Source organism: Cloeon dipterum, chromosome 4 (genome assembly GCF_949628265.1).
Source record: "Cloeon dipterum chromosome 4, ieCloDipt1.1, whole genome shotgun sequence".
Classification (NCBI taxonomy): domain Eukaryota; kingdom Metazoa; phylum Arthropoda; class Insecta; order Ephemeroptera; family Baetidae; genus Cloeon; species Cloeon dipterum.
In genome coordinates, this window is record NC_088789.1 from 616,683 (window position 1) to 633,122 (window position 16,440).

A 16,440-nucleotide genomic window follows, 5' to 3' on the forward strand; every position below is an offset into this window, starting at 1 on the left:
GGGTGGTTCCATCGAATCTTAAAAATGCGTTCAAAAGTCGAGAAATTAATATAAGAACTGGAAAATCCTCAACCCCATCCCGAGTCGATCAACCCCCGGATCCTCTTAAAAATCTTATGTTGGCAGCGTTGCTGAAATTCGGCAAACCTCTCGCGAGCAGCTGCTCCATTTACTATTTACATTGAGCTACCAACACCAACCCAGCATTGCCTTCAAAATCAAAACAAACACACAAGCCGGTGACTGATGTTGATGGTTTTTGGGTTTTCAGCCTGAATTATTGATCCGGGCAGCAATGGCAGCGAAGGTGAAGGTCGAGTCGATCCTTCCGGCCGAGGAAAGCGACCTTTTGTCCATCAGGCCACTGTAAAATCTCGGATTCGCTGGGATTTTTTAGTCTAAAAATGTCTGATCTCTTCCAGGGGTGCTGGACAGGAGGTTGGACGATCTTGCATCATGCTGGAGTTCAAGGGAAAGAAAATAATGGTTCGTGTGACCTGAATTGTACGGCTGTTGATTAATACTCTCCTCAGCTCGACTGCGGCATCCACCCTGGACTGTCCGGCATGGACGCTCTTCCCTTTGTGGACCTGGCGGAGGCGGACGAAATCGATTTGCTGCTGATTTCGCAGTATGTTACGTAATTTTCAACTGAATATTTTAAAAATTTGCTATATTTCAGCTTCCATCTTGACCACTGCGGTGCTTTGCCTTGGTTTCTGCAGAAGACGAGCTTCAAAGGGCGCTGCTTCATGACGCACGCGACCAAAGCCATTTACCGCTGGCTCCTTTCAGATTACATCAAAGTCAGGTACGGAAATAATTTAATAATAATTTATTTTTAATTAATTTTTGATCACAGTAACATAGCAGATGCTGTACACGGAGGCCGACTTGGAGAGCTCGATGGACAAAATCGAGACGATCAACTTTCACGAGGAGAAGGACGTGATGGGCGTGAAATTCTGGGCGTACAACGCGGGACACGTTCTGGGCGCGGCCATGTTCATGATCGAGATCGCCGGCGTTAAGGTTCTCTACACTGGCGATTTCTCGCGGCAGGAGGACCGGCACTTGATGGCTGCTGAAATCCCCAATGTCCAACCCGACGTTTTAATTACAGTATTTAATTTTAATTTATTTTGAGAGACGGAGGAATATTTTTTTTCTGAATCCAGGAAAGCACCTGCGGAACGCACAACGCACATACACGAGAAGCGCGAAGAGCGAGAAAACAGGTTCACCAGTCTTGTCAACAGTATTGTCACAAGAGGCGGCCGCTGCCTCATTCCTGTCTTTGCCCTCGAGAGAGCGCAGGAACTGCTGCTTATTTTAGGTGGGTCAAACGTCTAAAAGCCTGAAATTTTGGTGGCAAACAGCTTCAAAATGGACATTCGGGGCAGTCAATCAGCCAAAAACTGTTGAAATTGACTTGATGAGTCCTTTCAGAAGTTTGACCCTCAGGTCATTCAATTTTAAATTCTGGAATGGTGTATTTTTTTGCTCGAAATGTTGCCCTTAATTTTTTAATAATTAATTTAGATAATTTCCTTAAACCGGGTTGTTTGGTATTCAAAAAGAATAGATGTTTTGCTGAATTTTTGATGTTCGTGAAACCGAAATGTCCGGCGTCAAAACAGCTGAAATCGGCAGCCGAAGAGGGGGGCGTAACCGATGGAATACAATTATGGCGCTCATAGGGGGCGTGGTGCGCCACCATATTGTATTCCCTCGGTTACGCCCCCCTCTTCGGCTGCCTATTTCAGCTGTTTCGATGCCGGACATTTTGGTTTCACGCACATAAAAAAATCTAGTATTTTCTAACACCAAAATCCCAGACCGAAAAGCCAAAGGAAACATCTCTCATAGTGTTAAAACCCGCCAACAGATGGCGCCACTGTATACTTTCTTAATAAATTCAATTTTAAGGCACTTCCGCAGTGATTTAAGACTCAAATCCTGCTACTGTGCATTCCTTCACTTAACATTCTTTCTTTAGACGTTCTGAAAACCAAAATCAGTCCAGCAATTCGCCGTAGAAACGTCAGAAAACTATTTTGTTTAAATAAAAAAATATTTTCCAACGTTTCTATGGCGAATAAAAAATAATTTCCTGTTATTCAAAATCAATTTACCCTGTAATAATTTTCTTGACAGATGAGTATTGGAGTCAGCACCCCGAATTGCACGACGTTCCGATTTACTACGCATCTTCTCTGGCCAAGAAGTGCATGGCCGTGTACCAAACTTACATAAACGCTATGAACGACAAGATCAAGAACCAAATCGCCATCAGCAATCCTTTCATCTTCAAACACATCTCCAACCTTAAAGTAATTGAAAAAAATATAAATTTAACCGTAAATTCCAATTATTTCTTCAGGGCATCGATCATTTTGAGGACGTCGGTCCTTGCGTGGTGATGGCCTCGCCGCCAGGAATGATGCAGACTGGTTTGTCAAGAGAACTCTTTGAGTCTTGGTGCTCCGACCACAAAAATGGAGTCAAAAATGGAGCAGGTGATTATAATTTAAATTTATAAAATAATAAAAATTGAATCATATGATATACATTTTCAAGGTTATTGTGTGGAAGGAGGAATTGTTTGGCAAAAATGATTCTGTCCGAGCCGGAGGAAATCACGACCATGGCTGGACAGAAGGTGCCGCTGAAAATGTCGGTCGACTATATTTCCTTCTCGGCACACACGGACTACCAACAAACCAGGGACTTTATCAAAATCCTCAAACCTCCTCATATTGTGCGTTTTGAAATGACTTAGTTTGGAGTAAAACAACGACTGATTTTTTTAGGTATTGGTTCATGGGGAGCAAAACGAGATGAGCCGCTTGAAGACTGCGTTAATCATAGAATTCGAGGTGGACCCTAAAAATAAGATGCAGATTTATAATCCTCGCAATACTGTGGCCGTTGAACTCTACTTCCAAGGAGAGAAAAAAGCCAAGGTACAGGGACTTTAATAAATTAATCTTTCTATGCATTAAATAATTCAGTATTGCAACGGCTGAACACTTATTGAAGTCCATTTGACGCGAAATTTACCATTTGACGCGAGTCTAACCAACTTTGGTTTTTTACTCTACAAGCGATAGGAGCCAAGCTATTAATTTTTTAGGTCGAGAAAATGCGAATTGTGACATTTGCCAACTGTGGTTTTCGGGGCCTGGGCGGGGCCCTATGGGCCGCACGGCCTCGACTTTAGTACCAATCGATGCCCCTTGGTATGGCGCGTCTGCTTGTGTTCGATTATCCAAAATCAAACCATTTTTAGATTTTTTTACGATTTTTTTTTTGGCAATTGTTTGCAAAAATCAAAGTATTTTTATCGTGTTGCCCAATTTCCCGGATATGCTGCCTAGCTAACTAGTGTAAACAACGCGAAATTTACCTGGGAACATTTTGACACCAAATACAAGCCGATCCAAATAAAATCCAAGAACTAGATTGATTTTAAAGTTTGAAAAACGTGATTTTTGAAATTTCTGTCCATAAGGTTACATGGAAAATCGAAAATTCGCCATTTTTTCCGAACGGAGGAAACTTATATGATCCTACCAAGTCCATCGCACGTGTAGAACCACCGCTGGTCTGGAATCCGATTTTCAGATTTTTCGCGCCCATAGAAAAATTAAAATTAATTTTTTACGGTTTTTCAGCTTGACACAACGAAAATGGTTTTATTTTTCTTAAAATTCGGCCGTTCATCTGGTCGTTGACCACGACCCCTCATCTGACAAGTCTTGAGCAGGGCTTTTTCCTGCGGTACTCAAACAACCTTTTTCAGGGTACCCCGCGACCTGAGATCCGCTCCCAAGCCGATTTTTAATGTTTTTTCAGTAATTTCGGGTACATTCGGCGATGCTTGGTAAACATTCGTAACCCTTACCCTTCACCGACCTTCCTCAGGTCACGCGTCCTGAGTACTATTGCTTTCGTTTAATTTCGCCATCTCGAAGCCAATTATTGAATTTAATTAAAATTCCAGGTGATGGGCACCCTGGCAGTTGAGCCGCCAAAGCCAGGAAACATTTAATCTGGAATTCTTGTCAAACGCAACTTTAACTACTTACTGCTGGATCCCGGCGACCTTGGAAGTAAATAAAACAATTACATTAATTTTTCTTAATCTAACGAAATTTTAAATCAGGGTATTCGGACATGGTGATCAGCCAGGTGGAGGTGGTGCAGCGGCAGAGCATGCACTACAACGGGCCAATTAACCTGCTGCAGCACATCCTGACGCAGCTGGCTGGACCGGTCGAGTCGCTCGAGGACAAGAAACTGTGCATTTTCGGCTGCATCGATCTCACCCTTGTCGACAAATGCGTCACCCTTGAGGTAAAAATCATGAACTAATACTAGAAGGGTCTGTAAATTTATGTGTTTTCAGTGGATCGCGAGTCCAGTGAACGACATGTATGCAGACAAGGTGCTGGCGGCGGTTCTGCAGGCCGAGTCGGCGGAGGACGTGCCAAAAGCGATGCCGTCCGCGCCCTCCAAGATGGACAGGATGCACTTCAAGGAGTGCCTCATGGAGATGCTGCAGGACATGTTCGGCGAGGACTCGGTCCCCAAAATATTCAAGGGAGACAAACTACATGTCACGGTCGATGGCAAAAAGGCAGACATCGACCTCGAGCACATGGTAATTTAATTAAAATGGGATTTTGTATTTTTTATAGAAATAGATATTGCATGATAAGTTAATCTTAGCAGACCATTTTTTCGAATTCCACCTGAGTTTTAATTTCAAATTCCAATTCCGCAGGTTGTCTTGTGCGAAGAGGACGAGTTGCTGCAGCAAGTGGTGCAGACAGCCGTGTCCAAACTGTACAATTCTCTATCACCACCAAAAGTGGACACTTAACCTTAAAGGCCCACTTTGACGAAAATTTTGAGCACACGAATCGGTTCCTGAGGGTCGAATTAGGTAAATTTTGATATTTTTCCGACCAAAAAGTTCAGCGTGACGTGTGCGTAGCACTCGCGGAACTTTTTTTGCCGCCAAATAATATGAACCTTTTGTGCGCGAACTACGCATGCGTCAGATCTGGTGGGGCGGCCGGCCAGCCGACGCACATTATTTTCTCTCGCCGCTCGCTTGCTGACAAGATGCGAAGCACATATTTATTTCCCCCTCTCCATCTGCGTCCGCTGGCCGGCTGCCCCACCAGATCTGACGCATGCGTAGTTCGCGCACAAAAGGTTCATATTATTTGGCGGCAAAAAAAGTTCCGCGAGTGCTACGCACACGTCACGCTGAACTTTTTGGTCGGTAAAATATCAAATTTACCTAATTCGACCCTCAGGAATCGATTCGTGTGCTCAAAATTTTCGTCAAAGTGGGCCTTTAAAAATTTATGTTAAAAAAAAAATAAAAAACCAAAATTCAAAATTAGTTTCTTATTATATTAAAGCATGGAAAGATCGCAGCCATTAATTTATCTACACAAACTAAAATATTAAAACAGGGTTGCAAAAAACCGCGTTTTTTAGTCATGACCTTGACTTTAAAAATTTACAGAGAGAAATCGAGGCAGTTAACGAACAATTTTGGGAGAAAATTTGGCCACTCGGACCACAAATTAAAGATTTTCACAGAAAGGAATTGAGTGGTGAAAAATAACGGGTGGAAAGCAAATGCAACCCTGATTAAAACCACAATATGTACAGATCAAAATAAAGATTAGGAGATTGACAAGTCTTCAAATTCACTTTGCGGGCTTTGGGGCATCATCAACGCTCTTCAGAGGCCAGTGCTTGACGATGAACGGGTGCACCTTCACCTCCTTCAGGGACAGGCGGTTCTCAGGCTTCACCTGGAGCAACTACAGAGACAAAATAATTTAATTAAAAACAATTGATTTACCAAAAGAATTACCTTGGTAATGAGGTCTCTGGCGAGGGTGCCGACGTAGGGCGGGAAGTCGATGTGGGCTCTGAGTATGCGTTGGTAGGTCTCGGTGCTGGACTTGCTCTCGAAGGGCGGCTTGCCCACCAGCAGCTCGTAGCAGAGGATGCCGACGCACCAGTTGTCCACCAGGTGCGTGTGCTCCACGTTCTTCACCATCTCCGGCGCCAGGTAGTCCAGGGTTCCACACATGGTCTTCCTCCTATTTACATTTTAATAAATTAATCATTTACCAAATTTTAAATAAATTCCGAACTTTTTGGTCAGGGACGAGTCGTGCACCGACCACCCGAAGTCTGCAATCTTGATGTTGCCCCTGGCAGAGATGAGGATGTTCTCGGGCTTGATGTCCCTGTGTATCACCTGGCAGTCGTGGCACGCCTGCAGGGCGCTGGCCACCTGGTAAATGTACTTGGCGCACTTTGGCTCCTCGAAGCGGCCGTGCTTCTGCGCGTTCAGCTCGCGGAACAGCTCGCCCTTGGAGGCGTACTCCAGAACCAAGAAGACCCTCTTTTCGTCCACGAAGTATGTCAGCATCTGCAGGACGTTCTCATGCCTGAAGACGAGTTTGAGTAAATTAAAGACGCTAGATATAAATTAAAAAATTACTTCAAGTGGGACTGGATTTCGATCTCTCTGATCAGCTGCTGCTCCATTTTGTGCTTCACCAGTTCATTTTTGAAGATCATCTTCAGGGCCACAGGGTACTTGGTGCTCTTCTCACGGGCGAGATACACCCTGCCGAACTTCCCTCGGCCCAGGGGACGGCCTATTTCAAAGTCCTCCAGAGCCCAAGAGTCCCTGCGAATTTTTCGCTTTAAAAATTTAATTACGGACGGTTTAAATTGGACTTACTGGCCAGCGTCACGGCGCCTTTTGATCTCATCCAGCATCCTCCGCTCCATCAGCTCCTTTTCTTGCATCAAACTAGTAGTTTGTTGAGGCGGCTCCATCCTGGACATTGTGCTGACACTCGCAGCCATGGCGAAGAAACTCCTTTTTTTGAGTGAAAAATGAGGTGATTCTCGATAAAAACTGCGTTTCACAAATCAATTAAGCGCAAAGTATGAGATAAATACGAGAAAACGGGTTGTTGGACTCACTACAATGGAGAAAATCGTCAAAATTAGTTGAAAGAATTATTCACGTTAGCCGTTTTAAAACCACCTGGCTGTTGAACGCAACGAAGATCGAGAGGGAAACTATCAGCCAATGGCGTGCGGCCATCGCACTACACCACGAGACCCAACCAGCCAATGAGAGAGAGGCGATTTTTATGAATTTTTTAAACACCGATTATGTACGTAAAGAATTTCTGTTAAAACAGTTCAAAATTAAGATTGAAGCATCAAAAAATATTTAAAATTAGCTGAATTACATGATTAATTATTTTAATAAAAATTTCATTCAGAAAATCCGAATTTTCCGCTTGACCTTGCTTCATTTTAGTACCGGTTTTCGGTTTTCACCGCAGCAGAGGAACGGCAGCGAGCCTCGTGTCGGTGTTTGTCCAGCTGCTGCGGCCACCGCACATATATCAGTCGGATCGACTTCACAAGAATGAAGAATGCCAAGTGAGCGAAGCGGGGAATGCGGGAACTTGTTCGGTGTTATAAACTGCGCAGTGCGCTGTCTGTTGGTCTTCAGACTGAGCCATTTTTGGCGCTAAATTATTGTTTGCCCACCAGCACCCTTACACTAGGGTTGTGACTTTGTGAAAAAAACAATATCAATTATCGATATTTGATATGATATTTGAAATATCAATATCACTGATATATCAGCGAAAAAATATCAAAATTTGATATATCAACGATGATATTTCCAGATGATCAAAAAATGGCTGCCGGATGAACCGAAACCGGTTATGGCTATTTTTAAGGCTTAAAAACCGATTTTTTAAGCATTTTTCACCGGTTTTATCATAAATATCGGTTAAATAAGAAAACATTTGAAAAATGGCGGTTTTCCGCAGGCATATGGGATGAGTATTCAAATAATTTAAATGTTGCGCGCCTTTAAAACAGATGTTTGAGAAGGGGGTGTGTCGGATCCCACCATATGGCGCCAAAATTTGCATCTGGCTGCTTTCCCTTCCCCCCTACCCGCCACATGGGTGTCTAATTAATTAATTAATAGCTATTATTAGGTAATAAATAAAATATTATAATTTAATTGTGCCATTTAAAATTAATTTTTGAGTTTGATGTTTACAATATCAGCTGATAATGTGAGAGCGTCAATTTTTCTTCAAATTAAAATATTGGGGTGTTTTTCTCCACATCATAATGTGCTTTTCAACCTTTATCTGGTAATAAATAATTGAGTTTAATAGATACACATAAGAGAAATCAGAATGAAATTACTTTAAACCGTAGCAGCTGTTTTGTATTAAGTATTTCAATTTTTAATTTGGGGCTATGCCATCATCAGAGCAATTTTCGCAATATTATTTGCGCTATTTGTACACATTTTGATTGGATTAGTTACAATAAGTTCTTAATTATTCACCATTGAAATCTAAAATCATTGTTTACAAACAATTTGTTACATATTATCATTTTAATTCAACAAGTAAAATAAATGTGGTACTGCCAGCTGACAGAGGTCATCTGTGACCGATCAGCTGGCGTGGGTGGCCTTTATTGTTGTCAGGGTTTTACCTGACCTACCTGACGTTGCTGACCATTGTTTACAAACAATTTAATTTAATTTTCATTCAACACAAAAGCTACTATAAGCTGACCACAGCTGAGAGATCATCAGTGATCGATCAGCTGAGACATTTTTCGCGCCTTTGTGCATTGCGAAAACTTCAATATCGGTTACGCCCATGTTTGGGGACGGAAAGTACAGTTTGATCCTAAACTTTTATGCGAAAACCGGCATGAAAAATGCCATCTGTCGGTCAAAAATGTCAACTAATATCAACCTTGATATCCGACTTAGATATCAATGGGGCGGATCACGGCAACGCAACCTTGAGAAAAAATGGCAACGCTGGGCATAAGGCAAGCATTGTACAGCGTTTCAAGGTCGAGCTAAAAAACGGTGCCGTGATCCGCCCCAATATCAGCCTGATATGATATATCAAATATCAGCCATGATAACTGATATGATATTTGACATATCAAATTTTTTTGATATATCGATATTGATATTGCCAACCCTACCTTACACTCACTCAGCAAGGGCCGCAGAAGCCGAGAGGCTGAGTTGCTGCTAACCCTTGTCCGGCGCGTTTAGGGGAATTAAAAACAAAATAAACAGAGGGAAAGAAAATGGAATTGTGCGTAGGCCTCATATTGTGTTGGAGAAAAAGAGAGTTTCTGACTACCCCGACAAAAATTATTTTCTGTTCCTGCTTTGCCATATCCACATTCCCATTCAGGTATATACATATGAAATGAGAGTAATACTGACCGTTCAGCCAGCAACAACGCAAAAATCCTATTTCTGCGGTGGAATAATTATTCACAGGCATTCGGTGCTTTATTAATACCTTCTCAGCACCTTCATATAGAAATGCATGTGATTGTGGTTTGGCGTTCGTGCTCGGATAATATATAAGACATGGCAAACGGAAATTTGCGAGGGAGGAAATTAGAGGGTATATCACCTCAGTCTCCAATCCCGGTGGATTTAATGTTATTTTTCCCTATGCCGCGGTGGATTGGTACCTATAGACGTGCACGCCATCGAGCGGCGAGCACCACATGGAACGGATAACGTGTTTTCTATCTGCAATAGCTATTAACTTGTCATATGCACCTACAGCCCTCGCGATTCACTTGCAGACTGCAGACAGCGGGAGAAGTGTGGGTGGGAGTCGTACACAGACTTTAACATCCTCACAATTTGCCAGAGTGAGTGGTGAGAAACAAATATTTTAACTAAGATTATTTCTTTTCCTGTCTAAGCGTACTTATAAAATCGCCAATGTCAGTGCTATATAGGTGTCCGACACTGAAAATCCTGTTTTTTACTTATAGTTCCTGTTCAGTTGCCGCCTTGAAACATACGCAACTGTCTTGGCGGGTCTATCGCTGTGGCCAACCCGAAATACCAGAGAATACGAGCGAGTCTGGCTTCCTTCTCTGGCTGGCCCAAGGCGAAGCCCACGCCATTTTGGTTTTCATTTTTAAAAGAAAACCAAAGAAAAAGTTGGGAAAGAGAGAATATTGATAGTTTCCTATTCTAGTCATAGTTATTTCCTAATCTGGGCTCACTGCTTTGGCTGTTTTATTCTGTCAGAGTCATATAGGCGATCGGTGGATTTCGATACACCTCAAGTGGCAGTGGCCAATATCGTGGAAAAACCGGAAAAAACATATGTATAAACCATAATGGTATATACATGTTGTTGCAACAACCTCCCAACCCAATTGTAAAGCAAAAGTGCATATGTAGTAATTATAACAATTTAATTGTTTTAGTTTTGTTTTTATATTTTATAAGGTAAAAGTTATTTCTTTATTCCAGATCCAAAACTAGATAGTATATAAGAGCGCACAAATTTTAATATTGGAGATCTACTTTTTGACTTAAATAGTAAAATATTCACTTTGTAACTCACTCACTTTTATAAAATAATAGCTCGGCCAACAAAATCAAATTCATTGTAGTCACAATAAATAAATCTTGGTGTTTGTCGAGCGCGGTGCGCATTTTTAACTCGACGGCCATGACAATAATTTCCCTAACCAAAATTTCTTCGTGTTCCATATTTAAATAATACTGTATTTAATTCAACATTTTGACAGACGTGATTGTTTTGTTTATTCTCAATCAGCAATCAGCTTTTCCAATCAATAATTGGAACAAAACAAGTACAAAATTGAAGTCGCTGTCACATTCCCGTGCTCTCCCACCACTTTTAAGTGACTTTGGCTACCACTTGCTGCTTATGGGATTTTACGTGTTAAATTTGGAGGTCGCTGATTGGTCCCAATTTCCCATTTGATTTAACCCGTGGATTCGTATGGCACTAGCCTAGCACACGGGTCGCTAGACATATACAACGGTACAGAAAGTGAAGCTCCTTCATTCCTTTCCGCATGTTTTTCAAATTTAGTAACACAAAAAAAATTAATTAAATAAACATAAGCAGTCCTCGGTGCGGAGGCAAGTGGCCCTTGAGTGGGCTGGGTCCCTGTGCGGCCTGGTGCGCCCATGTTTTCCGTTCGCGGTGTTATTGGGACCCGGGTTTCAGCATCCGTGCTAGTGCAGTGCGCGCCCTTCCTGGTCCAGGGTAAAAAGAGCAAAAAAAAACATATCAATGTGAGACGACCTACACCATGCAAGATATAGCATAATGTCATTATGAAACTTACATACATTGCTAGTGTTTGTGTCACAAGCAAATAAAGTGTGCATGTTCCGCTACATGGAAGGCCTGTAATCAAGAAAATTATCATTATTTTGAAATTTGTTAGCATGATAAACACAAACAGAAGTTTTGGCACCTACACGCGCACGCCATCGAGCGGCGAGAGCACCACAGGTTTTTTTGGAACGCATAATATGTTTTCTTTCGGGCTAAAGCTGAAAGTTATACACTTGCATGGGCAGATAACCCTCGCTAGTCAGTTTCAGACAACGGGGGAAGTGTTGGGACGTCCACAGACTTAATATTTCACAATTTGGCTGGAGTGAGTGAGTGGTCAGTTATTTTGACTCAACTTTATTATTGTTTTCCTCTCTAACATAACTGCCAGTGAATTATGATTTATTTCAGTGCTAAATATATGTGTCTGACACTGAAAAATCCTTTTTTTATCTCTAGGATCTGTTGAGTTGCTGCCTGGAAGCATGGGCAACTGTAATGGGTCTGTCGCTGTGGCCTACCCCAACTATCAGACCATGCCAGCGAGGCTAGCTACCTTCTCTGGCTGGCCCAAGGAAAAGCCCACGCCAATTGCCATGGCAGCTGCTGGATTCTTTTACAGTGGTGAGGCGTTTTAATGTTTCTGCTTGAGTGCAAATATGAATTAAATTTTAATCATTTTTTTAAACTGTTGATTTTTCTATGGCCATAGTAATTATTTCTATGAAACAATATGGGCAAATTCAAAAGACAGATTTGATGGGTATTTTGATATCTTACTCCACACCAATTGTTTTCAGTTAAATTAAAAATAAGAAAAATGTTATTTACAATCATGACAAACAAAAAATATGTCAGTGAATATTGTTTTAAAATGAGAAAACTTGCCTATTTTTGTTAAAAGATGTTCTGCTTCATTTTGTTAATCAAAACATGAGAAGCTTTTCGCATGTTGATACGCACTTTTTTATTTTTGCATGGATTTTCCAAGTAAAATATGTTATTAATTTTTATATATAACTTTAATGAAATCAAAAATCAAACTATTTTAAATGTCGGGCTAAAATTGTGTATCCGGAAAAAAACCGGAAAAACCTGCTACTTTCACATACACCTATGAAAATTGCAAAGAAAATGAACCGCAGACGATCGAAAAACCTATGCAACGAATTGGTTTCTAAATCTTGCTGAATTCTGATCCAGGAAGGAACGACGGAGTGATATGCTTCCACTGCAACTGCAGACTCCGCACCTGGAAATCGACGGACGATCCGTGGGTTGAGCACGCACGCTGGTATCCGCACTGCCCCTTTATCAAAAACATCAGCCAGGAACAGGCTAGGGCCTCCAACGTTGCAAATATCCTAGAGAAAGAAGGCGTGCGCCCAGTTAAAAGACAGTGAGTAAACTATCTTTCCATTTTATGGGAAATTCAATCGCATTTTTGTTCTTTTGCCAGAGACAACACACCACCCTCGAAGAAAACAGGTAGCTGATTCCGATTACAATGATTACAACACTATATTCTGAAGTGTTAACTAAATGATTGCAGAGGCAGAAAAGTCAGTCAGAAGCGAATCGAACCTGTGCTCAGTGTGCCAAGATAACATTGTTGGTATTGTTTTCGTGCCGTGCGGACACCTCGTCACTTGTGTGCAGTGCGCTCCAAATCTTAGCCTCTGTCCGGTCTGCCGGAAGGAAATACAAACTTCTCTCAGAACATACTTTTAGTACAGCAGAATCCACCCAAAGAAAAAAATCCAAAGAATGTGTTGAATAAGTTTCTAAGTTTGAATCCTGTTTACATTTAAATATAAATAAACTTTTCAATATTGCTATATACGTCTATTATTTTGTTTTCATTTAAATATGAAAACTAATCTAAGAACAAAATAGGAAAAATAGCAAAGAGAATTAAAATTGAGATGATTGCGGTTTTAGTACAATAAGATTTCAATGAATTTATTAAAAAATATTACAAAAGCAAGGAATTAATCGGAATTTCTTGATGTTCTATCTTTCAAAGCAATATCAAATTGCTCATATCAATTCAAGCCGCAGTGAAACTGGTAAAGCATAATGTAGAGGTGCTTCACTGGAGAAAGGATTCTGCTGGGAGTGCTGGGAAATCATCAATTTCTGAGGCGCAATACACAATTAAGGCATGCGGCGCGTGCTGTGCCAATGCACGTCCCTGGTCTCTTTTGAAGTATACGCGGGGTATTTCTTAACAAATTTACATGCCTCGAACAAATAAATTGAAACTACTGCAAGCAGGTTGTACCACTCAAACAGTGGTCTCGCAGAACACAGCAGCGTCAACCCATTCCAGTACCTCTCGCCCGCCAGGGTACGAATCAACCGCTTCCGGACAACAATTTCTCGCCACTTACAAGCAGAACTTCTCGCCAGCACGCACTGATTTTCCGTTCGTGCGCCGCGCGCCCGTCCAAAATGAGAAGCTGAGCAAGCTGCATATCACGGCGAGCGAGGTCAGCGCGCCTTGCTGCACGTCCTGGACGCCAAAAGTGCCGCAGGACCGGACGGCATCCCTGCGGTGCTGCTCAAAAACTGCGCCGAGACGATCTGCCCAAGCCTCGCCCATATTTTCAACCTTTCGCTGCGATCACGTGACCTGCCGGCTGACTGAAAGTGTGCAGCGGTGACGCCGATACCAAAAGAAGGTAACAAAAATGATTTCAATTATTACCGCCCCATCAGCGTCACCTCACTCGTTGGAAAACTCTTGGAGAAGCACGTCCGCAACCAGCTTGCAGCCTTCTTTGAGAGGATAAATTCCCTGCCAGACTGCCAGCACGGCTTCCGCGAGCTGCGCTCGTGCACGACAATGTTGCTGAAAACCCTGGACAACTGGACTGCGGCCCTCGACAGCAACAGCGGGCAACACGTGCACGCAGTTTTCCTCGACTGGGCGAAAGCATTTGACAGGGTTCCACATCAGCGGCTACTGTCTAAGCTTCATCACCATGGCGTTGACGGCGAGGTCCTCGGGTGGCTGAAAAACTTCCTCGTTGGCCGCAGCCAGTTCGTGCGTTTCGGCGGTGCACGAAGCGAACCATGTGAGGTCAAGAGCGGCGTCATCCAGGGCAGCGTGCTGGGGCCGCTGCTCTTCAACATCTACGTGTCCGACCTGCCTGCAGCCCTGAAAACTAACCAGGTGTAATACGCCGACGACTGCACAGTGTTCAGGGTAGTGAGCTGCCAAGACGACGTCGACGAACTGCAGGATGACCTCGCCCTCGTCGACATTTGGTGCACCAACAACGGCATGCAGCTGAACGCCAAGAAATGCGTCGCGATGGACATCTCTCGCGCGCCAGCCGTGGACGCCCCAGTACACGATTGGCGGCGTTGCGCTCGACTACGTCTGTACGCAGTGCCTCCTTGGCGTCCATATCTCGAGAGATCTGCGCTTGAACCACCATGTCGACGTCCAGCGAAAGAAAGCGGTGCGTACTCTTGGATTTGTGGCCCGCAATTTGCGTGGCTGCACGCAGAGAGTGAAAAGGATGGCGTACCTGACCCTCGTGAAGCCCAAGTTGTTTTACGGGACTCCGGCGTGGCATCCCTGGACCAAGGCAAACATCGGGAAGGTGGTTAGAACCCAGAACAGAGCCCTCCATTTCATCCACGGTCGCCACGTCCCGCCACCTGAGAAGCAGAACATGCTGTCCGTGCCGGCCCAACTTGGCTACAACGACCTGCTATTTTTCAAGAAGAGTCTTTGTGGCCTCACAGATTACGACGCAATGGCGCGCATCACCGAGGGCCGCGTGCACCGCGGCGACGACCCGCTGCATCCGCGGCTCCAATAGCCACCAGCACGCACCGAACTCGGCCAGTTGTGTGTTTGATTTCCGAGTCATCGCTTTTTGGAATGCTGCACCACCTGCATTGAAAGACTGTTCAGCGGCACAGTTTCCTTCCAAGTGTAAGGCGTATGTGAGTGCGTGTTTCTAGTGCAGATTAATTCCCCTCCTTTCAATGCCCATTCCGGCTCTGCCCTCCTGGGTAGAGTTTTAGCGAGATGTTTGCCAGGAATGGTGCCTTTTCTCACTGTACTTTATATTTTTAGTTTGCGACAAATTGTTTTTTAACATGTATGTACATATCTTTTGGTGAGAATAAACAAGCAATAACAAACACAGTCATGTAAAATGATATTGGTAGCAAGAATTAAGCAATTAATAAGGCCATGTAGTGTTGTTGAATCTGAACTAATAAACATGGTCTCCGTTGCTGTGAATCCCTTACAGGAATACAAATCAAACTTGCTCAACTCTCAAAATAGTTACTTGTAAGAATTTTTTACTGCACATATATGCACAAGAGTTGGGTGAAAATATTGTTCACTCAAATGCTCTTTGGAACTAATGTGTTTTCTTACGGTTAATTACTACACTTGCTTTTTACTATAATACAGTATGTAAGCAATGACTGATAGCACTCGCGAGTCGCTTTCAGACAGCGGTGGAAGTGTGGGATACGTCCTCAGATTTCACTTCACCATTTTTGCAGTGTGAGTGATGAGAAACAATATTTATTTTTTTCTGTAGGAATTCATTTGAAGACAATATAGAATTTAAATTCTTATTTGTTATACGTTCAGTTAATTCAATTGTGTTCGCATATTAGTCAATTTTAGTGATTTCGATTTTGTTAACACGAAATCTACTGTATCCAATTAGATAAATAAAAAAAACTGTCATTCAGTCAAAATAGTAATTAAAGAATCCATCCATTAAAGTGGAAGTATTTTATGTCAGAAAAAATCATGATAAGGCACTGCTCCACTGCAGGTCGCGGGAAAGTTCTTTCCTACGGTCCGAATTTATGCCGAATATGGGTAATCGAAGGTTGCAACGCATAAATAGAGTTACAAGGCAAATTCCTGAGCAGTTACAATGCAAGATTTGTCCCGGTGAAATCGTGATTCATGGTGCCACAAGTTTTTCTGTCAATCTTGAAATTTTTGAGGCGTTTAAAATGTTTTAATTTCTTCTCTAATACACAATTATAACTAAATATGTCTTAAAATGCTACAGCTTGAAGAAAAATTCTATTGATAATTTTGTTATTTCTTTTTAGCTTTAAATGGCCTTACAACATGCTTATCTCAGAACTGATACTTAAATACTAGGAAAGCGTAATAATTTTTTTT

General features: G+C 42.5%; 2 protein-coding genes and 1 pseudogene across 2 annotated transcripts; 2 read left to right on the forward strand and 1 right to left on the reverse strand.

Annotated features, from left to right (window-relative positions):
• The first annotated feature begins 170 nt into the window (after positions 1-170).
• On the forward strand, positions 171-5,103 carry LOC135943008 (cleavage and polyadenylation specificity factor 73-like; annotated as a pseudogene).
• A 306-nt stretch (positions 5,104-5,409) lies between these two features.
• LOC135943625 (aurora kinase C-like) lies at positions 5,410-7,163 on the reverse strand. The gene is made up of 5 exons (XM_065490267.1): positions 6,788-7,163; positions 6,542-6,733; positions 6,189-6,488; positions 5,903-6,134; positions 5,410-5,849 (listed from the first exon to the last, which is right to left on the reverse strand). Exons 1-5 carry the CDS (start codon positions 6,913-6,915, stop codon positions 5,733-5,735), a joined length of 969 nt encoding a protein of 322 aa, XP_065346339.1. The 5' UTR covers positions 6,916-7,163; the 3' UTR covers positions 5,410-5,732.
• Positions 7,164-9,737: 2,574 nt separating this feature from the next.
• On the forward strand, positions 9,738-13,080 carry LOC135943626 (baculoviral IAP repeat-containing protein 7-like). Its single transcript, XM_065490268.1, has 5 exons — positions 9,738-11,594; positions 11,718-11,882; positions 12,462-12,657; positions 12,718-12,746; positions 12,811-13,080. Exons 2-5 carry the CDS (start codon positions 11,744-11,746, stop codon positions 12,987-12,989), a joined length of 543 nt encoding a protein of 180 aa, XP_065346340.1. The 5' UTR covers positions 9,738-11,594; positions 11,718-11,743; the 3' UTR covers positions 12,990-13,080.
• Positions 13,081-16,440: the final 3,360 nt, after the last annotated feature.

Coding starts and splice junctions, on each gene's coding strand:
- LOC135943625 (XM_065490267.1), bottom strand. CDS start 6,915: ATGGCTGCGAGTGTCAGCACAATGTCCAGGATGGAGCCGCCTCAACAA. Junction 6,734..6,787: donor AGGCGCCGTGACGCTGGCCA/GTAAGTCCAATT, acceptor AAAAATTCGCAG/GGACTCTTGGGCTCTGGAGG. Junction 6,135..6,188: donor GACTCGTCCCTGACCAAAAA/GTTCGGAATTTA, acceptor AAATGTAAATAG/GAGGAAGACCATGTGTGGAA.
- LOC135943626 (XM_065490268.1), top strand. CDS start 11,744: ATGGGCAACTGTAATGGGTCTGTCGCTGTGGCCTACCCCAACTATCAG. Junction 11,883..12,461: donor TGCTGGATTCTTTTACAGTG/GTGAGGCGTTTT, acceptor ATTCTGATCCAG/GAAGGAACGACGGAGTGATA. Junction 12,747..12,810: donor ACCACCCTCGAAGAAAACAG/GTAGCTGATTCC, acceptor AAATGATTGCAG/AGGCAGAAAAGTCAGTCAGA.